Raw genomic sequence first — 23,591 nt, forward strand, 5'->3', positions numbered from 1 at the left:
GCACTTGCTACCCTCAGTGCTTCCTCCAAGTGGTGCTCAACATGGAGGAGGACTGATTCATCAGCTAAGGGACGGCGGTAGGTGGTAATCAACAGAAGGTTTCCTTGCCCATATTCGACCTGATGCCATGAGATTTCATGGGGTCCGGAGTCAATGTTGAGGACTCCCAGGGCCACTCCCTCCTGACTGTATATCACTGTACCGCCACTTCTGGTCGGTCTGTTCTGCCCGTGTGCAACAGGACATAACCAGGGATGGTGTTGGAAGAGTCTGGGACGTTGGGTGAAAGGTATGATTCTGTGAGTATGGCTATGTCAGGCTGTTGCTTGACTGGTCTGTGGGACAGCTCTCCCAATTTTGGCACAAGTCCCCAGATGTTAGTGAGGAGGACTTTGCAGGGTTGACTGGGCTTGGTTTGCCTTTGTAGTGTCCGGTGCCTAGTGGTCCGAAGCCAGGTGGTCCATCCGGTTTTATTCTTATGACTTTTTGTAGCGAGATTGTACAACTGAGTGGCTTGCTGGGCCATTTCAGAGGAAAGTTAAGAAACAACCACATTGCTGTGGGTCTGGAGTCACATATTGGCCAGAGCGGGTAAGGACGGCAGGTTTCCTTCCCTAAAGGGCAATAGCTAAAATTTAAAACAGAAAAATGCGAAGTGATACATTTCGGTAGGAAGAATGAGGAGAGGCAATATAAACTAGAGGGCACAACTCTAAAAGGGGTGCAGGCTCAGAGATCTGGGGCTACGTGTACACAAATCGTTGAAGGTGGCAGGGCAGGTCGAGAAAGCAGTTAAAACAGCATACGGGATCCTGGGCTTTATGAATAGAGGCATAGAGTACAAAAGTGTGGACGTCATGATGAACCTTTATAAAACACTGGTTCAGCCACAACTGGAGTTGTGTGTGCAGTTCTGGGCACCGCACTTTAGGAAAGATGTGAAGGCCTTAGAGAGGGTGCAGAAGAGATTTACTAGAATGATTCCAGAGATGACGGGCTTTAGTTACGTGCGTAGACGGGAGAAGCTGGGGTCATTCTCCTTGGAACAGAGACAGTTGCGAGGAGATTTGATAGAGGTATTTAAAATCATGAAGGGTCCAGACAGAGTAGATAGAGAGAAACTGTTCCCATTGGAAGAAGGGTCAAGAACCAGAGGACATAGATTTAAGGTGATTGGCAAAAGAACAAAAGGTGACATGAGGAAAAACTTTTTTACACAGCAAGTGGTTAGGATCTGGAATGCACTGCCTGAGGGGGTGGTGGAGGCAGATTCAATCATGGCCTTCAAGGGGGAACTGGATAAGTATTCGAAAGGAAAAAATTTGCAGGGCTATGGGGATAGGGCAGGGAAGTGGGACGAGATTGCTCTTACATAGAGCCGGCGTGGACTCGATGGGTCGAATGGCCTCCTTCCGTGCTGTAACTTTCTATGATTCTAGTATTGTCGGAGGTGCTGTATCGCAGCTGAGATATTAAACCAAGACCCTCTTTAACTGTTCCAGTGGATGTTTAAATTCCCATGTCACTATTCAAAGGAGTTCTCGTTTCCTGGTTAACATTCTTCCCTCAGCCAAAACCACCAAAAACAGAAACAATATAGCATGTCAGTTGATGTTTCAGATGTTAACACTCCTCCTCAGGATTTAAAATCTTGAATCTGAAATTTCAACTCTTTCCACAGATGCTGCCTGACTTGCTGAGTATTTTCAGCTTTTTGTATTCAGATTTCCAACATCTGGAATATTTTATTTTTTGTTTAACTGGTTATTCATTTAATTTCTTTTAGGTTCTTGCTATGTGGAAAATGTCTATCATGTTTGCTTACAAATCACCCTACTTCAAAGCAATTCATTATATATGAGGCATTGAGATGTTTCCTCGTCTTCACCTTCCACCCACCTACATTTGACAGATCCAATCATCAACCACATCTTCCTCTAGGGTAATTAAATGGGGAGGGGGGAATCCAGAGGGGTTTGCAGTCAGGGGAAGGGTAAGGAAGCCCGATGGAGGGAATGTCAAGTGTTCTTGTGGGGCCAGAAGGAACACTCCTGCTCCCCCTAGCCCACAAGGAAACCTTAAAAAAAATTAAATAATTTACCTTCCTGGGCCTCTTCTAGCCCCAATCCTGTCTACTGCCAAGGAGACCACGACCTGAAAGTGCACGATTTGCATGATCCTCAGTTAAAATCATTTAAGGATCCTCACTATCACTGGACACCAATATTTACATATTAACGAGGCCACTGCCTGCCTGTAACGGATAGCTTTTCCACGACCGAAAAAAGCATGGTTAAAATGGAGGCAGGGGGAACGCCGCTGGAATCTGCGTCCACCTGAGATCGCAGATGGGACCTCGGTTTAAAAATCTCATCCAAAAGACTGCATCTCAGACAGCACAGCACTCCCTTGGTACTGCACTGTAGCGTCAGCCTAGATTATATACTCAAGTCTTTGGAATGGGACTTGAATCCACAACCTTCTGACTCAGAGGTAAGTACACTACCAACTGAGCCAAGGTTGATGCTTTATATATATATTTTCACAAGAAAATGATTTACATTGTAAATGAATAGAAGTCCATCCTATTCATTTTGTCACATTACAATATGAGACTGTTTAGTACCAGATCTTTTATTGCTAAGTTAGTGTAACAAAATAAAAGGGATGATTCTTCATTCAATTAACATACAGCAATTCAATACCAACAGTTTCCACTCTGCTTACAAAAGTGTTACTGTTGGGGTCTGCTGACTTCATATTTTGACAATTATCCAAATTTCTTACTCCATTGTTTTGGTCAGTGACAGATTCTATCAAGGGTGGATTCATAACAAATTTAACAAAAATCAATTTCCAGAACTATTGCATACAATCATTTTACTTATGAAAACAGTTATTGCAAACCACAATATTTTGATACTACTTATCTTGGACCCAAGTCTCCCATGACGTTCACATACCCCTTACAGAACACGACAGATTTTCCTTCTATCAATTTCAACAGAAGGAAAATTAGGTGGGTTGTGTTACAGTCAGATCCTTCCTGCCACATTTTCCTTTCCATACTCTGCCCAGACAGTAAACTTGAGTTCATAGATGGTTTCCACACTAAACATTTGAAATCCTTCCTGTTGTACAAATTGGAAGTCACAAACTCTATTGGATCTGGTCAGACCACACCTTGAGTACTGCATTGAGTTCTGGTCACTAACTCAAGGAAACAATACAGGCAAGAGCAGTGAGACTGATCCCTCACATCAGAGGACTGCGTGGAAGGAAAACTGAAGCTTAGGCTTTTCAGGCCTGGAAGGTGAACAAGAAGTGATCTTCCAGAATTATATAGTAAATTGTTGAGCCATGACAACAGGACAAAGGAGACACAGACTGAAATTAGTAAACAGCAATATTAAGATTAAAGTATGGACGTTTTTCACGCAGAGTGGACTTCTGGTTAGAATAGTGGAGGCAAAACCCTGGAATCTGGAATGGTGGCAGGGGGAAGAGAGACCGAGACTATAGGGTCTTCCTGTATGAATGAGCCAAGATGGGCTGAATACCATATAGATTAAGGTGGTCTCAAGTTTGATTCTTGGAATGTTCTCGGTTAGCTGATCTCAGCTGGGGCATTTGAGCTATCCCCAGGCTAGTGAAGGGAAAATTTCAACCAGATTTCCTAATCAAGATCACTATCCTGTGAGCCCTCCTAAAAACCTGTGATTTCTAGTGTTGGATAATAACACTGGGTGAATGGAATGGATTGGAAAGGGTTAATCAGGGAAGCCACAGGATTCTAGTGTAGTACTGCCAATGATGTTTACTGAGCACACTGTAGTTGTGGGAACAGACCCCTGAGACTGAATAAGAATCTGCTGGATGATACATTGTTGGTACCCATTCATGGGATATACAAGGACTGAAGTGTTACTTTGGAAAAAGAGTACCATCTGATCAAACATATGTTAAAGTTCATTTAAAGTCTGGGAAACAAAGGAGATACAGCTGGTGAGATGCTGATAGTCATGTTATAGTGATAGGAAAGGGTATAAAAATAATGAGTTTTTAAACCTAGGAGCTGGACTGCAGGAATCCTCCATAGAAGGACCTCAGCTGGCGCAGTTCCAGAAGAACAGTGAAGTATTTTACAAGCAGATCAGTAAAAAGAGAATAGTTAAAAGTAAGGTCAGATCCCCTGGGAGGCGAGGACTGTCAATTTGCAGATGATCAAAAACTGGCAGAGGCATTTAGTAAATTCTTGGCATCAGTCATTAGTAAAGAGGAGATCAGAGCAGTGAATCCTCATCTCACTCTTCAGGATTCATGTATAAAAGGAACATTTTAGATACCTTAGGCTAAAGGAAGACAAAGCACCAGGTCCTGACAGGCCACATCTTAGGATCCTGAGGAAGACGAGGGAAGAAATTGCGACAGCCTAAGAAATTATATTTCAAGGCCAACTGACCATGGTTGTGCACCAGATGACTGGAAAATATAAGCTATGTAGAACCCATTTTAAAAAGGGAGACAGAGCTGATCCAGGAAATTACAGGCCAGTTAGTTAACACCTGCAGTATGAAACATGTTAGAGTCTCTAATTAAGGATGAAATTACAACTTATCTGGACTTGGTAGATGGGAAAATGAAGTGGATATAGTGTACATTGACTTTAGGAAAGTTTTTTTAAAAAAACAAGGTAGCATACAGGAGATTAACGAAGACTAACAGGTATGGAATTGGGAGAGGTTAGCAAACTGGATTAAAAATTGGCTGAAAAGGAGAAAATGGAGAGTAGGAGTTAAGTCAGCCTTGGCTCAGTGGTAGCACACTTGCCTGAGTCAGAAGGTTGAGTTCAAGCCTCACCCAGGACTTGAGCACATAATCTTGGCTGACACTCCAGTACAGTGCTGAGGGACTGCTGCGCTGGTGGAGGTGCCATCTTTTAGATGAGACATTAAACAGAGATCCCACCAGCCCCTCAGGTAGATATAAAAGACCTATGGCTCTTTTCCAAGTAGTGCTGGGGATTTTCCCCCCCGGTATCCTGGCCAACATCTATCCCCCAACTAACATCACCAAAACTGCTTAATTGGTCATTTATCTCATTACTGTCTGTGGGACCTTGCTGTGCACAAATTAGCTGCTGTGTTTCCCTACATTACAACTGTTAGAGTGCAACTAGTGAAGAAATAAGGGCACTTTTCATCAGAAAATTCTGAAAGGATGGGACAGGGTAGGTACAAACATACTGTTTCAGTAGTTAAGAGGTCAAGAATGAGGGGCCCTACATACAATATTAAATAGAGATTTAGAACAAAGACATCGAGAAACCTCTCCACACAGTTGAGAGACTGTGGAATTCACTTCTAGGGTTAGTGATTGAAGCAGAAACTAGGTCGACGTTCAACATTAGATCAGATAGGTGGGTGAAGGAAAAAGGATAAAGGGTTATGGGAACAGGGTGAGTAAATGTGAGCAGAACAATTTCTTACACGGAATATAAATGCTGACTGACTGGTTGGGCCAATGGCCTGTTTCCATGTTGTAACTATTACATAATAGGTTACTTTCTTTTCTTGCAGAAATGCCAATCAATGTCGTTGTTTCCCAAATTGTGGTACGTATCTTCAGTATTCCAAGACATTTAGTGCTATTACCCTTCATTTACACATTTAATGGCTGACTGATTTACTGAACACTACATGTAATATAAATTAGGAAAATAAAAACATTAAATTATAATTTATCATGTGAGTATGGAATGCAGCAGATTATATGACTACTCCACGAAACTACTCTTGGGCAAACTAGAACTTTGCAAAGTTAATTTTTCACTTGCATCCTATAGCATACATCACAAAACAAATAATTAGGGGTGGTCCGCACAAAAATCAAAACAAATAGATTGCTATTCCTACAGTTAATCAGAAGACAAACAGGACTTATTTTTTGTAAAATTTATTTACAACAATGTTGCACACAAAAAAAAGTAATTTAAAAAAGCTCTAGTTACATAATCTGGATGTTACAGTACTATTCCTACACATTTTTAAAGTTAATAGTGTAAAGGTATGCTGTCACAAGCCATACTAAATAGAGTTAGTTTGGCATGAATAGCTTAAAATGGTTATCAGAAGTGTTTTCAATGTATTGGAGGAGGCATATCTTGTTGTTGAAAAGGCACTGAAAGTCAGAAGTGCATCTTTTTGAACAAGGTAGAAAAAAAAACCATAACAGTACAATGCTTTGTTTGCATGTAGGCAAATAAAGTATCACTAAAATAGTACAAAAATCCCTGTAGCCTTTATTAACCCCTACCAAAAAAATAAAAATGTACAAATTACAATCATTTGGCTCAAGTCAATGTGAATTAATTGAACAAAGTTTCAAAACTTACAAATAAGTTTTCTCAGTCAAAAAAGCACAAGTGTCTGACAAGTTACTTTGAGTAGTTGAAAATGGAAATTGCTTTGGAACTATAGAAACCATTTTTAAAAATAGTACACAAGATGAGGGATGCCATCCATTTCCTTCATCACAATCTAACTGACTCTTGAACGAGTCCATGGTTTGCTGATTCAGTAGTCTACTAGGAAGTCAATTCCAGGTGTTAATGAGTCTTTGCTTGAAGACCTTCCTCACATCTGTGCTCAATTTTCCCTTCAACCTAAATCCCCTTTTCTAGTATCCTGGCATACCTTCTAGTATTCTGGATTGGCCTTCTCTATGCCATTCAATATCCTGTATACTTCTACAAGATCATTTTGTCAGCAGTCTCTTTCCAAGGCTAAAATGCCCCAATCTTTCCTCAAAACTCAATTCTTTGATGCTTAGGATCAGCCTTCTACCTGGCTTGAACGTTTAAGGCTTATAATTGGTAATGTCAGATCAGAGTACTGTATGAATATTTGAAAGAGAGAAGTTGACATCTTTTTCTTAAAGCTACTAACCATCATGCTCTGCAGGCTGTGCTGCCTATTTTACTGAGTCTGCAGCTTATTTTGCTGAATTGCAAACTGTTAACCATTGACTAGTAATTGACCCTAGTCATCCTCCTTGCTAGACATAGCAGCTATATGATAAAAAAGGAACAAGGTCCCAAAAAGCATAACGATAATCCAAAGATAGCAACAAGACCAGAATCTTGACAAGATAGCTAGACAGTGTAACCTTGAAAAGGGTTTTGTGGTTCAACGAGCAATGTTAAAACAAGCTGACCATCTGGAAGTCCTCGAAAAACAACTTTACGAGTGTTGTTCCGTACATGGTGAGTTTCCTACCAAGGGGGACATAAAAACCCAACTTCTTTTGAGCTCAGGGCAGAAGAATCAGCACAAAGACCACCAACTGTCGAAAGAACACTTATTTGTCTGAAGACGATACCACAGTCAGAAAGACACCCGACTGTCAGAAGACTACCTCACTGAGGGAAAACTCAAAACAACGTCACCAACTTAATTACGACCTCTGCCCAGAGATCAAATGTGGTAATATTGTTTTGATCTTTGTTGTCTAAATATTTGATACCTCTACATGTTTGATTTGACTATTAATAATTGATTGATTGAAACATTCATTACCAATTGATGTCACCTCCAAATCTGTTACAGTACGAAGGTGGATATACAAAGTACACCAACTGTACCCTGCTTGGCATTCAACTATTAATGAAACATAGCATTTTCTGTTTCATCCTCCTAGAAAATAAGCTACATTTTAATGCATCTTAAATGCTAAATTTTGGGAAAGGTTCAAGATTCGAGAGAGGGTGGGGATCTGCACAATGCTCATTTCTGTCCTTCCAGTTGTTAGTTATGCACCTAATTACTTAGATTTACAAGTACCCTTTTACCAACCCAACTCAAATTTATAAGAACCCAACAAATTCAGTACAGGTCTCAGCGGCCGAGCACCCTGCGAAAAGACGACATCTTAATAAGAGAAAAGTCTTAGTAACTTTATTCCTGTATGCAAAAGGGTTTATATAAAAATATCTTTAACTAGTACCTATCATAAATATCAAAAAGTTACACACATTTACTATTTGCCACACTGTTCTATATGCATATGGAGGCTAATAATTTTTTTAATAAAGCAGGGAACAGTAACTTTAATGCATTTTGCTTCCTAGTTCCTCAGTCTCATTCCAGTCTTCATGATAGGTTCAATAATCAGAAGGGTGGGCTTTTGTAATTATGAAAAATACACCAAAATAAATTGAGCTTTGTCAAATAGTAATCAGGATACATAAGTTATGAAGATCAAACAAAACATGTTTTAAGATTTTGCTAAACTTGCAAGTTCCTTAAAAGTTATCATTCCAGTTCATGACTTTGTCATATTCTTGAATTCTCTGTTTGATATGGGAGAGTTTGTTTTTCAAATATTCACAACGTTCTTTTTTCTCCAAGAATGTAGGATCCTGTACAGATAAAAACACTTAAGCATTACAGCATCCAGTGTTTGATGTCTTGGTATAACAATTTTTGAAAATGCTTACCATTAAAAACTCAAGTTATCAAATGTGCATCAAAGCTCATTTTACAGCACATTATGAATTTTTATTTTTCTTGGATCTTGCTCAACAGATCTATTATTGTGACCCATTTCAAGAGAGATGGAAAGGTTATCATTTTTACACAAGTGCTCAGCTTGGCATATACCCATTTTCCATTGGAGCACCTTTCTTCAGCTATGAACTCCATAGTTAGGCACTGACCATTACCAGAGTAATGGCGTTTTCTTCATTACCAGTCTAGTTTTCCAGCTTCCACATGCTTAGAATTATAAATAAGAAATTGACAAGCAAGAAAAAACCATTTGGTCCATCAAGCCTGGCCCATTCAGTTGTGATGCCTGAAGCATCATGATTACACACCCCCTACCCACCAGCAGCCATGTAATCTTCTGGAAGAGGCAAAAAAAGATAAAAACGCAAGGCCAATTAGAGGAAAAAAAACATCTAGAAAATTCCTCTCCGACTCCAAGGTGGTAAAAAGGTAATCCGAGACCACGTTGACCATGCTTATATTACTTGGTGTTTCATCTATCTTCCACAAAACGTGAACTTTACCACAGCTAGGAATTCCACATGCAGGAAGCCCAGATTCTCTCTAGTTTGATGTGAAAGTTTTGGCCATTGCTCAAGCAGATTACTGAATTAGGTGGGCATGGAGCTTGTGATAGACACACAAGCCTTCAAACTCTAAAAACCTTAGAGTCCAAATGATTCAAAAAATTTACTGCCTTTGGAGATTCACCAATGATGGCTAACATTGAACCTTCAGCAAGATAATGTATTTATTTTCCTATAGACAGAAATTCCTTGGTGGGCAATTAACAGAAGCTCACTGATATTCTCACCGTGTACCTGCTTTGCTCAAATCAAAATCAAGTCAGCACTTGGGCATGTCAACCAGGACACTGAACATTCCAATTACAAAATGAAGATCTTCCTTTCACCACCATCATTGATGCACATTTCTCATCAAAGAAACATCAATTTTTAATCCAATCCATTAACTTTGCAACAGATGAGTTTCTTCTAAAAATGTTACTGCCATTTTATACTCACATTCTTTTTCTTCTGATACTCATGGAAAACTTTTGTGATCCTGTTATACTCCTAATAGTTAGAAAACACAAAAATGCACAATTAGGTCTTAATCCAGGATGTCTGGTTGTTTGAATATTAAATGTATCATGTTGCACAAGCTTTTCTTAATGTCGGAACTTTTATAGGTTATCTTCCTCCCCCAAATACAGCAGTTTTTTTTCCCATTTAAGTGTTTTAAAAAACAAAAGTGCATAAATCCTTGAACGTTTCCTGATCTTAACTAATTTGTAAGTGGAGGACCTAAGTGGATTCAAGCTGTGCTTTGCCATCGGGACAGAGGGGTAAAAGAAAGTCACTCCAAGGTGCTCTCTCACCTCCCCTAACAGCTGAATCGGCTCTATAGGAGGAGTTGAGGAATGGGATGTGGGAGGCAACATTTTTTGAAGAAGATTTCAGGTTCTGTTGATGGGTTAGCAAGTTTATCCAATGAGCAGCTGGGCCATACAAACCAAGATCCCCCCACCCCACAAGTCCAATTCTAGGTATGGGCTAAATTATCTGACCTTAGCCAAAGTGGTGGTAGGGAGTAACATAATTAACCATAGCACCCCAAGTTAGAGAGTAGGGGAAAAAATAAGAGTTGGAACCCTGGTCACAATCCTCTGCAATAAATATGCATGCAAGGTACTGGGTTAGGCATCACTGCACAGACTTCTACAGTTGAATAGCTTGCTGACACTTTCACTGTCCGGTTCATACATGCATAATGGCCTCTTGGACAAGGTGCTGGAGAGTTCCGAGCAACCATGGAATTGTACTCAAGAAGTCAACACCTTCAGGATAGGGATGGGAGAAAATTGGCAAGGGGAAAAAAAACTGAGGGTTCTGGAACATTATAAAAACATGCCCAAATATGCCTTTTTCTGGGTAACTAATCTTATATTTCAAAATACAAGTGTCTTTGTGCACTATTTACAATGTGCAGTTTTCCTTAATCTAGTACACGGGGAATGACATTTTATGCTGTCAGATGATTTTGCCACAATTAGCTAATTTAAAGCTTTGTAAGCCTCAAGGCACTTTTCAGTTTCAATCGGACCTTTTTTTTAAAACCTAACTTATGATACACAAACCCAAACATTGCAATTGGGCAAGTTGGTACATAAGTGCTGTAATAAAAACAATCTTACCAAATCTAAGCTATGTGTGGCCTTAAGACCAATTTGTGTAGTCAAGTTCATACATGTCCTTCACTCGGGTTGCTGGTTTATTGCAACTGATTAAGTCAAATTGTTTTCATTACATAGGATTCTTAGATGTGCGTGCAAAAGAAAAAAGTGATATTAGGAACATGGGAACAGGAGTAGGCCATTCAGCCCCTCGTGCCTGCTCCGCCATTTGATAAGATCATTGCTGATCTGAGAGCTAACTCCATATACCTGCCTTTGGCCCATATCCCTTAATACCTTTAGTTGCCAAAAAGCTATCTATCTCATTTAAATTTAGCAATAGAGCTAATATCAATTGCTGTTTGCAAGAGAGTTCCAAACTTCTACAATATTAGAAAATAAGAAATAAATAGGAGCAGGAGTAGGCCATAAGGCCTCGAGTCTGCTCCGCCATTCAACAAGATCATGGCTCATCTTCAACCTCAACTCCATTTTCCCACCCGATCCCCATATTCCTTGATTCCCCTCGAGTCCAAAAATCTATCTATCACAGCTTTGAATATATTTAATGACTCAGCATCCACAGCCCTCTGGGGTAGAGAATTCCAAAGATCAGCAAAGTGATGGTAGATGTCGTCGACAGTGCTATCAAGCAGTACTTACTCACCAATAACCTGCTCAGTTTGGGTTCCGCCAGGACCACTCGGCACCAGACCTCATTACAGCCTTGGTACAAACATGGACAAAAGAGCTGAATTCCAGAGGTGAGGTGAGAGTGACTGCCCTTGACATCAAGGCAGCATTTGACCAAATGTGGCACCAAAGAGCCCTAGTAAAATTGAAGTCAATGGGAATCAGGGGGAAAACTCTCCAGTGGCTGGAGTCATACCTAGCACAAAGGAAGATGGTAGTGGCTGTTGGAGACCAATCATCTCAGCCCCAGGAGTTCTTCAGGGCAGTGTCCTTGGCCCAACCATCTTCAGCTGCTTCATCAATGACCTTCCCTCCATCGTAAGGTCAGAAATGGGGATGTTCGCTGATGATTGCATAGTGTTCAATTCCATTCGCAACCCCTCACATAATGAAGCAGTCCGAGCCCGCATGCAGCAAGACCTGGACAACATCCAGGCTTGGGCTCATAAGTGGCAAGTAACATTCGCGCCAGACAAATGCCAGGCAATGACCATCTCCAACAAGAGAGAGTCTAACCACCTCCCCTTGACATTCAACGGCATTACCATCCGCGAATCCCCCACCATCAACATCCTGGGGGTCACCATTGACCAGAAACTTAACTGGACCAGCCATATAAATACTGTGGCTACAAGAGCAGGTCAGAGGCTGCGTATTCTGTGGTGAGTGACTCACCTCCTGACTCCCGAAAGCCTTTCCACCATCAACAAGGCACAAGTCAGGAGTGTGATGGAATACTCTCCACTTGCTTGGATGAGTGCAGCTCCAACAACACTCAAGAAGCTCGACACCATCCAGGACAAAGCAGCCCGCTTGATTGGCATCCCATCCACCACCCTAAACATTCACTACTGGAATCAAGTAACTCATGGGAAAAGTAGTTGGGGGAGGGGAGTGGGGCTGCTTCCTGACTTGTGGTTCAGTACCCACACAGGACAGTGCACTTATATACTGAACTTTAAGGTAACTTTGTCTAGCCTACAACCCAACCCCCACCGCTGCTGTTATCTGCTGAGCTTATGACTGTCCTACTGGTCTTTCAACTTTATTTTGCTACCGTCTGGTTCCTGGTCAAAAACTCACTCTGCTGGGCCATAGTCCATTTCTCCACCCCTTCTGGATCTTACTGACCTCCAACTTCGCCACAGTTTCTCTGCCCCTCAATGGATGCTGCACACCACCTACCTCTTCATTCCCATGGAAATACCTCCTGCAGCGTGTCCTCCAATACTCTACCCTTCAAATAGCTTCTGGACTCACCCTCCACACCTGTCTCCCAACCTGGATATCAGTTCTTTGATGCTCCAAGCTGACTCAACCCTATCTACGTCAACTTTATCCCACCACAGGACCCCTGACTGTCACCTTGGGCTCCCCCTCCTATTGTCTCCTCTCTATTCCCTGTTTATTACCAGGACATATCTATCTTAATCTTGCTATTTAACCACGCCTACTTGACTTGCGTTTCCATGTGGCCATTTACGTTCGCGTTTTGGCTGCCACTCCGGACCCATCACTTTGATTTCCCCTTTTTTCTTTTCTCTTCACCCCTCCTAGGCACCTTTTCCCTATCGCATGCCTCTTAATTTCTCCCCTCTCGGGTACTCTGCCCCCTAAATTCCTAACCCAACCCTTCAGCACTCCTCGACCTTCCTGCTCCCCTTCCGCCATCCCAGGCTTGACTCCCTCCTTGATGAGCCCACAGCTTCCTCCTGTGCCTCTCTTTGCATCCTCTGAAGGGCCCATCGAGGCACTCGTCGCTACCTCCTGAAGAGCAGCAACCCCAACCTCATCTCTCACTCTCACCGACCTTCCCGCCCAGCGTGCCTGCTGGGGGCTAATCTTGCCAATCTCCCTCCCATCCCATTCACCCCTCCAGTGCTGACCCTGTGGACTCTTCCAGCGGATCAGCTATCAGTGCCCTTCTCCGTATCCCCCTCCAGAATATTCATTCACTTGTGAACAAGGCCCTTGCCATCCAAGAGCTTATTGTGGATGATTGCATCGACATCATGGCCTTGACCAAAACCTGGCTGACGGGTGATGACACCTGCCCCCCACTTAGTGAAGCCTCCCTGCCTGACTATAGCTTCCACCACTCACCCCACCCAGACCGCCACGGTGGCGGTGTGGCCCTTAGCACCAAATCACACTGGAATTCCCTACACCACTGTGGGAGTACCTTTGCCACATGGGCTGCAGCGGTTCAAGAAGGCAGTTCACCACCACCTTCTCAAGGACAATTAGGGATGGGCAATAAATGCTGGCCTTGCCAGCGACGTCCACATCCCATGAATGAATAAAAAAAATCCTTGGTCTGTCCCCGTGCTCCTCTGGCACCTTCTCTTCCTTTGAGCATCTCACCTTGTTTCACCCCTCTCCTCTCCTTTAAACTCCTTGTTCTCTACCGCCCACCCAAGTACCACGCCAAGTTCTCACCGAGTTATTGCTATCCTCCCTCAGCCTCTGCACCGAGCGACTTCTCATTCGCGGTGACTTCAACCTCCATCTCAACTCATCATGCCCTCTCTCCTCTGAGTTCACTGCTCTCCTATGCTCCCTTAATCACTCCCTCCAAATAAACTCTCCAACCGATATTCACAACTATCCTCTCAACCTTGTCATCTCATGTGGCCTCTACTCCTGTTGTGTCAATCATGGATAAGGCCATCTCTGATCACGTCCTTGTATCCCTCTCCATCCACATCCCCCTCCCAACCCCACTTCCTTCTGTGTCCGCCCCTGAAAAAAAACTCTCAACGGCACTTTCAAATTCACAACTGTCTAGCCTCGGGCCCTCCATTCACGTTGACATTTCTGCAACAACCGATCTGCTCAATCACACCCTCATCTCCACCTTAGATGCCCTTGTCCCCATTAAAATCATTACTCTCTCACACCCTAGTCATTCCCCCTTGTCTGGCCGTCATCTTCACTCCCTTAAATCCAAAGGACGCAGACTTAAACATTTATGGTGGACAACTGGTTTAGCCATTCATCACCAGATCTGGCTGGATCACAAAGTATTATCGGGTCCTGCTCTCCTCTACCAAAACTGCTTGCTATTCCAAGATCATCCTGGAATGCAAAGTTTACCCCTGGCTTCTCTCTGCCACTACAAACCGTCCAAACGCCTCTCCCCTGCCCTCTCACCACCAACAAAAAGTGCAATGAGCTCATGGACATCCTTGTCACTAAGATTGAGACCATCCATTCAGCTGCCTTTGCTGCTTCCTTCCCTTCCCAGAGCCCACCAAGCCAAACTTCCCCTAAAATTCCCCCTGCCCTAGTCATGAACTCACATCTTCCTCTAGTTTCTCAACTATCTCCCCTCATGCCCTTTCCGAGCTCATCTTGATCATGAGACCCAACCTTCTGCTCCTTCAACCCTATTCCCACAAAACTGCCGACCACCCAGCTTCCCTTCCTGGCCCCCATATTAGCTGATTTGTTAACGGTTCCCTCTCCTTAGGTACTGTCCCCCTCCCCTTCAAATCTAATGTCATCACCCCCCTCCTCAAAAAACCCACCCTTGACCCCTCTACTGCCCCATCTCCAACCTCCCTTTCCTCTCCAAAGTCCTTGAATGTGTTTTCGCCTCCCAAATCCATGCCCATCTTTCCCGTAACTCCAGGTACAAATCTCTCCAATCAGATTTCCGTCCCTGCCACAGTACTGAAACGGCCCTATCCACATCACAAGTGACACCTTATGTGACCAAGGTAAACTATCCCTCCCCATCTTTCTCGACCTATCTGCAACCTTTGACACGGTTAACAACATCATCCTTCTCTAATGCCTCTCCTCTGTCGTCCAGCTGGGAGGGACAGTGCTCTCCTGGTTCCATTCTTATCTATCCAGTCTTGGCCTGAGAATTACCTGCAATGGATTCTCTTCCCTCTCCATTACCTCTGGAGTCCCCCAAGGATCTATCCCTGGCCCCCTCCTATTTCTCATCTACATCCTGCCCCTCGGCGACATCATCCGAAAACACGTCAGGTTCCACAAGTAAGCTGATGACACCCAGCTCTACCTCACCACTGCCTCCCTCGACCCCTCCACTGTCTCATTTATCACACTGCTTGTCTGACATCCAGCACTGGATGAGCAAAAATTTCCTCCAATTAAATATTGGGAAAACCAAAGCCATTGTCTGTGGTTCCCACCACAATCTCTGTTCCCTAGCCATCGACTTCATCCATCTCCCTGGCAACTGTCAGAGGCTGAACCAGACCGGCAACCTTGGAGTTCTACTTGACCCTGAAATGAGCTTCTGACCTCATATCAGCTCCATCACTAAGACCGTCTACTTCCACCTCCGTAACATCGCCCGTCTCTACCTCAAGCTCATCTGCTGCTGAAATCCTCATCCGCGCCTTTGTTATTTCTAGACTTGACTATTCCAATGCTCACCTGGTCAGCCTCCCATCTTCTACCCTCCATAAACTTCAGCTTATCCAAAACTCTGCTGGCCATATCCTAACTTGCACCAAGTCCCATTCTCCCATCATCCCTGTGCTCGCTGACCTAAATTGGCTCCCAGTCCAGGAACACCTCTATTTTAAAATTCTTGTCCTTATTTCCAAATCTGTCCATGGCCTTGCCCCTCGCTATTCTGTAACCTCTTCCAGCCCTACAACCCTCCGAGATCTCTGCACACCTCCAATTCTTGTCTCTTACGCAGCCCCGATTTTAATTGCTCCACCACTGGCAGCCCTAAGCTCTGGAATTCCCTTCCTAAACCTCTCCACCTCTCTCTTCTCCTCTAAGCCGTTCCTTAAAACCTACCTCTTTGATCAAACTTTTGTTCACCTGTCCTAATATCTCATGTGACTCTGTCAAATTTTGTTTGATAATGGCTCATGTGAAGTGCCTTGGGACGTTTTACTGTGTTAAAAGGTGCTTTATAGATGCAAGTAGTTGTTGTTGAACCTTCAGAGGAACGAAAATGGTGGTGATCTCACTTTTGATTTCTGAAATAACTTATAATACAAAAAAATCACTAAAAAAGGATGTTAACGTGCATTATACAGCTTAATGAAAGATAGTAGGAGTTTAATCAAAACTTTCAGCTCTCAAAAGTTACTGCACAGTGAAGTATTGGAACAAAGCGAAGTTTCTCCTCCCCACTCCTTCCATCAGCTGCTTAATAGCCCCAGAAGTAGAGATGGTGCAACAAACACTGAACTAATTCAGTGAGTTCTGACGAAGGGTCATCGACCTGAAACGTTAACTGTTTCATTTCCATGGATTCTGCCTGACTTGCCGAGTATTTCCAGCATTTTCTATTTTTATTTCAGATTTCCAGCATCCGCAGTATTTTGCTTTTGATTTGCTGAACTAATTCAAGCCACTTACAAGTACTATGAGCAAAAAATCATGTTCTGAAGTCTTGGGAGAACCCTCAACTATGCTGGTACTCACCTGTATGATGGTAGAAAAAAGTGTTTGAATAATTAAAAGAAATCTCTCCTTTTACAAAATCAGTGTCTGTAACCATTATTCTTTTATTTTTTGATCCTCTACATACCCAGCCAGGAGCTCATCAAATGTATGATAGCATTACTTCCAGAACTATGGTCCCTCTGCTGGATACATATGCAATTGCATAACAGTTTTTAGACATAATATGGCATTTATATCATGCTGACCTTGAAAGAAGACCGTGCTTGCATTTATATAGCACCTTTCAGATCATGTGGATGTCCCAACAGTCAATGAGTTATGTTTGAAATTCAGTCACTGCTGTTTTCTAGGCCAAATGGCAGACAATTTAGGCAGTGCAAAGTCTCACAAAAAGCAATAGATAAATGACCTGTTAATCTGTTTTGGTTGCATAGGTTGAAAGATAAATATTGCCACAATAGCACCATGGGATTTTTTACGTTCATGTGAACAGGCAAACAGGGCCTTGATTTAGCATCTTATCTGAAAGACAGACCTTGCACAATATCTCTTTTCATGGTGAACAGCCATGATGTTGTAAATGGTGTCCTCCTGAAGCAGTCAACATTACCACACAAATTTGAATCAAATTCACCATGTAAAACTGCAATTACCTTTTCGAAGAAACAATATACCCTTTTCTCTAGTTGCACTTGTGAAGTTACCAAATGTCTTACATTTTATGTTGTGAATGGTCTCACTTCAGCTCACTGAAACAGAGACACTTATTGTAAGACATTAACCCAGGATTCCTTACCAGATGTCATCACACAAAATGTACTAACCTGTTGGGTCCCTGCATGCTGAGGAAGTTTGCTCATCACGGCATCCATTTCACTGAATTTCTTCAGAACAGTTTGCACTTCTGCGTGAAGCTCTTTGTACTCTGCATGCTGGTCATTAAATACAGCCTTGTAACGCTCGCGTTCTTCAGGGGTTCGAATAGAAGGATATTTACTGAAAAAAACCCAGATCATAGGTTTAGAAAAAGTAGCAATTTTCCAACTGCAATGACCCCTCCCCCCTTTTACGGTACTGACATTTATTAGTGCATGTCTTACAAGTATCAGGTAACCTCATAATTCTTAAATGTGCACGCCTAGACTGCAAACGTCAGCAGGATATTCAATGGTGCAAGATATCATAGCTGATCCTGCTCTCAGATATGCAAACATATGCACTTGCCAACAGGAGTCACGAGATATTATTGTGGAGGTGGGAAGAGAAGCTGAATAATTTAAATTCAGCCTCGCTGCTCTAAAGTTAGTTGTAGTGTCCCAGTGGATGGCCTCAGCTAGGATCAGCTAACTAACCACAGACCATGAATCGAATATTGATCCTTTTAAAATGTAATTCACAGGATGTGGGCTTCGCTGGCAATGCAGGCATTTGTTCCCCATATCTAATTGCCCCGAGGTGGTGGGCTGCCTTCTTGAAACAGTTTTGATACAACTCAGCGCCTTGCTAGGCCACTTCAGAGGGCAGTTAAGAGTCAACCATACTGGTGTGGACTGGAGTCACATATAGGCCAGACTGGGTGAGGACAGCAGATTTCCTTCTTGGATTAGAGATTGGTTGGGGGGTAGGAGACAGACTGGGGGCAAAGGATAAGTAATCAGATTGGTGGGATGTAACAAGCGGTGTGCCCCAGGGTTCTGTTCTGGAGTCTCAACTTTTCACCATATTAATTAATATGGAAGGGAGAGTGAGTTGTATATTCAAGTTTGCATATGACACTAAGTTAGGAAGGACAGTAAGTAGTGCAGATGGGAGCAGAAAGTTGCAAAGGGACATTGACAGATTAAGTGAGTGGGCAAAATGGGGTTCAATGTGTGCAGGTGTGAGGTCATCCACTTTGTGGACCTAGTATTTTCTAAATGAGAAACTAGACTGTAGAGGAGCAAAGAGATTTGGGAGTCAGAGTACACAAATCATTAACAGTGTTCAAATAAATAGTTCAATGTGATTTGCAATTATTTTACATTCTATCAAAATTACAATTGAGAATGGAAAGGGCATTTATTAGTGACCTCCTGTACAGGATGCAGCAACTGGAAAGCTCCCACATTCACTAAAAATAAGCATGGAAGTAGTGCAGTGGGGGTTCATACTGGAGGACAAATTACAGTATCAGAGTGAAAGATCCCAAGTTTGATACCTCTACTCTGTTGAACTCCAAATGTTACCCAAACCATGTGGGAAGGCACTGTGTAAAGTCTAGGTATTTCACCAGAAAAAGGGGGGGGGGTGGAAGAAAGAGAAGGAAAGAAGAAAAATCAGAAGGCAAGTCATCAGGTTAGAGGCTTAGGAACAGTCACCCAGCTTCTTAATTGGAATTGGTTCACGACTGTGGTCTTGTAGGACCAGGGGAGGGAGAAAAGAAGTTTTTAAAAAACTCTCAGGGATCTGTATCCTCACCAGGACAAGAAAAGAGCTCTCCACCTGCAGTCTTCAAATCACAACAGTAAAATGAAATAGTATGGCAAGTGCATTAACAGCCTTGTTCAAATTTGCCACTAAGTAGAGCGACAAGACCTACCATTCCTGTTCAAGGCTCCAATATTGCATTTCTCACCAGCTGAAAGAATGGGTTTGACCATCTTATCATGAGGGGTTGATCTTTCACCTAACCTCACTCGGCAACAATGTTTGCCTCTTTCCACCTGATGACTCAGTGGCAATATGCACCTCCTGGTGTGATTCTGAACCATACATTTTCACCTTCATAGGAACAGGAGTAGGCCATTCAGCCCCTCGAGCCTGCTCCGCCATTTGTTAAGATAATGGCTGATCTGTGATCTAGCTCCATATACCTGCCTTTGGCCCATATCCCTTAATACCTTTGATTACCAAAAAGCTATCTATCTCAGATTTAAATTTAACAATTGAGCTAGTATCAATTGCCGTTTGCGGAAGAGAGTTCCAAACTTCTACCACCCTTTGTGTGTAGAAATGTTTTCTTATCTCACTCCTGAAAGGTCTGGCTCTAATTTTTAGACTGTGCCCCCTACTCCTAGAATCCCCAACCAGCAGAAATAGTTTCTCTCTATCCACCCTATCTGTTCCCCTTAATATCTTATAAACTTCGATCAGATCACCCCTTAACCTTCGAAACTCCAGAGAATACAACCCCAATTTGTGTAATCTCTCCTCGTAACTTAACCCTTGAAGTCCGGGTATCATTCGAGTAAACCTGCGCTGCACTCCCTCCAAGGCCAATATGTCCTTCCGAAGGTGCGGTGCCCAGAACTGCTCACAGTACTCCAGGTGCAGTCTAAACAGGGTTTTGTATAGCTGCAGCATAACTTCTGCCCCCTTTGAGTACTAGGACTAGATATAAATGCTGGCCTTTATATCTAGTCCTCTAGATATAAAGGCCAGCATTCCATTAGCCTTATTGATTATTTTCTGCACCTGTTCATGACACTTCAATAATCTATGTACCTGAACCCCTAAGTCCCTTTGGACATCCACTGTCTTTAACTTTTTACCATTTAGAAAGTACCCTATTCTATCCTTTTTTGATCCAAAGTGAATGACCTCACATTTGCCTACATTGAATTCTATTTGTCACAGTTTTGCCCATTCACCTAATCTATCAATATCCCTTTGTAATTTTATGTTTTCATCTACATTGCTTACAATGCCACCGGCAAACTTAGATAGGAGACTTTCTATGCCTTCATCTAAATCGTTAATAAATATTATGAATAATTTGAGCAGTTAGGCGATCTTTACCAGGGCAACATGGGGTACTACAAACAGCCTCAGGAGCCTTGGGCTAACGAGCAGAATGAAAGTCAGACAAAGCTCCTGCACCCTATACACTGACCCTTGCTAGAAAAGGTGTGTGAATGAATGAGGACAGGGTCAGGATTAGACTCCGATTCAGCTGTGATGCCTCTTGTGGGATGTATACCCTGCCGACACTCACTGTTTAGGCTCGTGAGTAATTACCACACTGAAATACTCAAAAGATAGATGGTTCCCTATAGAATGTACCCTAAGCCAGGAGCTTCAGGATAGGAGGGAAGAACAATGCAACAAAACCAAAAATAAACACTGGCCAATTAGAACAAAATGTTTAGTGGAGGGAGGAGAAGGGGTGAAGAGGAAAAATAGGTTCTGAACATTGTTGTTACTGTCCATTCACGTATCAATGTTAGGCTCTGTCAACTCTTTCTCTTGACATTCATGATATGACTGCATTATCCTGATCCATCTGGCTTGTTTAAAATTAAAAAACAGCGGGTGCACAAACTGTGTGCAACATTAATTATCCCACACACTAACTTCACGTTAAAAACTCAAAACTCTGGGAAAGAAGAAAACCAACCCATCAATTTCACTCATTACGTACAATGTGCGGCCCCTCCTACCAACCTTGTTCAGACAAGAACCAGTGTTCTAATAAAGCATTTACTTCAGTAAATATATACTCACGCTATGTAGTCAGCCATCACAAGTGGTTTCGGAATGTGCCCTGCAGGAATGTATCCACTTAATATCTCTGGTTTCACTTCAACTGGTCGCAATTCTTTGTGATTTGTGTCAGCTGCCACAGATCTATCTCCTCCAACTCCCAATGCTCGCTAAAAAAATTTTAAAAATACAAAATTGAGTAGGAACATAGGAATGTAAAGGACTGGAAAAGAAAATTGTGGCCCATCTGATTGTTCCCAGTGTCTAGTAAGTATCATATCCCATAATATCTCTATCAAATTTTTCACCAGGTAATTACCCAACTCAATTTGTTGATACAATAAGGCCCCAGTGCCTCACTCGGCAGTCCATTCTAGGCATTTACTACCCTTTGTAATTAAATCTAAACTGTCTTTTCACATCCCTCCAAGTTCAAGACTATAAGAAAGAAAGCACTTAATAGCCAATTAAGTACTTTTGAAGTGTAGAGCTTGTTGAAATGTAGGGAAATACAGTCACTGTTGTAATATATACCCGCATGTAGAATCGGTGATTATGTTAAACAGTGATGTTTATCTTGTCTGTACCCTGTAGGAATTTGATCACTCTGATGTTGTCGGCAAATAACTAAATTTGCATACAAGAATCGAAGTCTTTCTCCCCAAGTGACCCAATTGGTAAATTAACTACACAATGCAGATCAGAACCACACAGATTAGGAAGGTCCCAGATTTAAGCTCTAGTCTGCGAGGTTAGCTGATCTCAGCTAGGACAGCAGTAAGGGCAGGACAATTGATCTCAGCATCTCCAACCTAGGGAACTGGAGGGTGGGAGGGAAATTAAAAAGATCAGCCTCAGTCTTGGTGGAAAGTACATGTGGACAGTTGGCAAGGAAAGGACCCATCTTGATTGCAGTATCAAGTAACCTACTGACACTTCAAGCTCACGTGAAAAATGAACACTGACACGGAAGTCCTTGGAAAAACATACCCAGAAAGACTCCACTTTAAAGTCACTAAACAGCCAACAAAATGTGTAGGATAGTGAAAAAAAAGACAAATACAAGAACATGATAAAAATTGTGTTTCGACTGTACCAATTATTTGTGCACATCTTTCCTCTGACCAAATTTAAAAATCCTATTTTCAGCACTTCAGCAAAGCCCTTTTGTTGTTGTTCTTCCCATTCACAAAGCAACCTAGTTGAAATTAGCATTGCCAGAGAATATTTACCGAGATCACATCTCCAGAGCCACAACACTCTAGCCAGTTCAAAATATAATTACAACAACTTGATTTATATAGTGACTTCAATTTAGGAAAATGTCCCAAGGCACGGATGAGGGAGGCCATTCAGCCCATATCAGTTAATTCATTCCAACTGTTTACCTAATTCCAGGGCTTTTGCTTTGTATGAAGTAATCTGTATGAAGGTTCATTTCATTTATTAAATCACTGTGGGAAGAACTTCCTGATAGCACTAATTTTGCCTTTTATTAATTTGAACTGGTGCCCTCATATTCTTCTCTTTTCTGTAATTACTTTTCCCCTACCATTTAATATACTTCAATAAAATCAATCCCTGGACACCTTTAAAAAAAGGACAAAAAGCCAAAGTTTCTTCAATCTTTCCTCATAAATGAAGATCCCTAAAACTAAGGACCAGCCTTGTGGCTCCTATCTATACTATTTCCAGCACTTAAGTGTCCTTCCCTGAGTCAGAGGGACCAGAATTAGAGATCATTCAAGGTGTTTTATGACCAGAACACAACACAGTTTGAGTATTACTTCCTCTGACTTGTACTCTGCTCTTTTGACTGTGTAGTTCAACATTCTATTTGCTTTGTTGATTGTTGCTTTGTAGCCTTTGGACATGTTGAGTCCACTATGACTCCTAGATCTCTCAAATTCATCTTCGGCCATTTCAATACTATTCATAGAGTATCCGTGTCACCCATTTTTCCTTCCTACATGCAGTACTTTACACCTGCCTGCATTAAAATTCACCTGCCATTATTCTGCCCACTTATATATTTTGTCCAACTCATTCTGTAATTTCTAAGCTACCTCTTCTGATTCCACTCCTCTTTCTAGTTTGGCACCATCTGAAAATTTGACCAATTTGCAATGAGTTAATTTCAATGACTCAGAAAATCAAACAGTGGTGGGCCCAAACTCAATTCTTGGGGCACCTCACTCCTACCCAAATCAACTCTAACAAGTACACTTCCTGACATCAGCTTCAGACGCACACTTTCTTGCTTATCCCACTGTTGCACCTACTCAGACTCATCAAGACAACACAATGAC

General features: G+C 42.2%; 1 protein-coding gene across 1 annotated transcript in view; it reads right to left on the reverse strand.

Annotated features, from left to right (window-relative positions):
• Window positions 1-5,939: 5,939 nt before the first annotated feature.
• marveld2b (MARVEL domain containing 2b) overlaps window positions 5,940-23,591 on the reverse strand; it is a 32,873-nt gene continuing 15,221 nt past the window's right edge. The window contains exons 5-8 of the mRNA XM_067982763.1: window positions 21,304-21,452; window positions 17,646-17,817; window positions 9,572-9,622; window positions 5,940-8,419 (exon numbers count right to left, since the gene is read on the reverse strand). Of these exons, the coding sequence (XP_067838864.1) occupies window positions 8,303-8,419; window positions 9,572-9,622; window positions 17,646-17,817; window positions 21,304-21,452 (489 nt within the window). The 3' untranslated portion in view covers window positions 5,940-8,302. The remainder of the gene's footprint in view (window positions 8,420-9,571; window positions 9,623-17,645; window positions 17,818-21,303; window positions 21,453-23,591) is intronic.

The sequence above is a fragment of the Heptranchias perlo genome, chromosome 4 (assembly GCF_035084215.1).
Source record: "Heptranchias perlo isolate sHepPer1 chromosome 4, sHepPer1.hap1, whole genome shotgun sequence".
Classification (NCBI taxonomy): Eukaryota; Metazoa; Chordata; class Chondrichthyes; order Hexanchiformes; family Hexanchidae; genus Heptranchias; species Heptranchias perlo.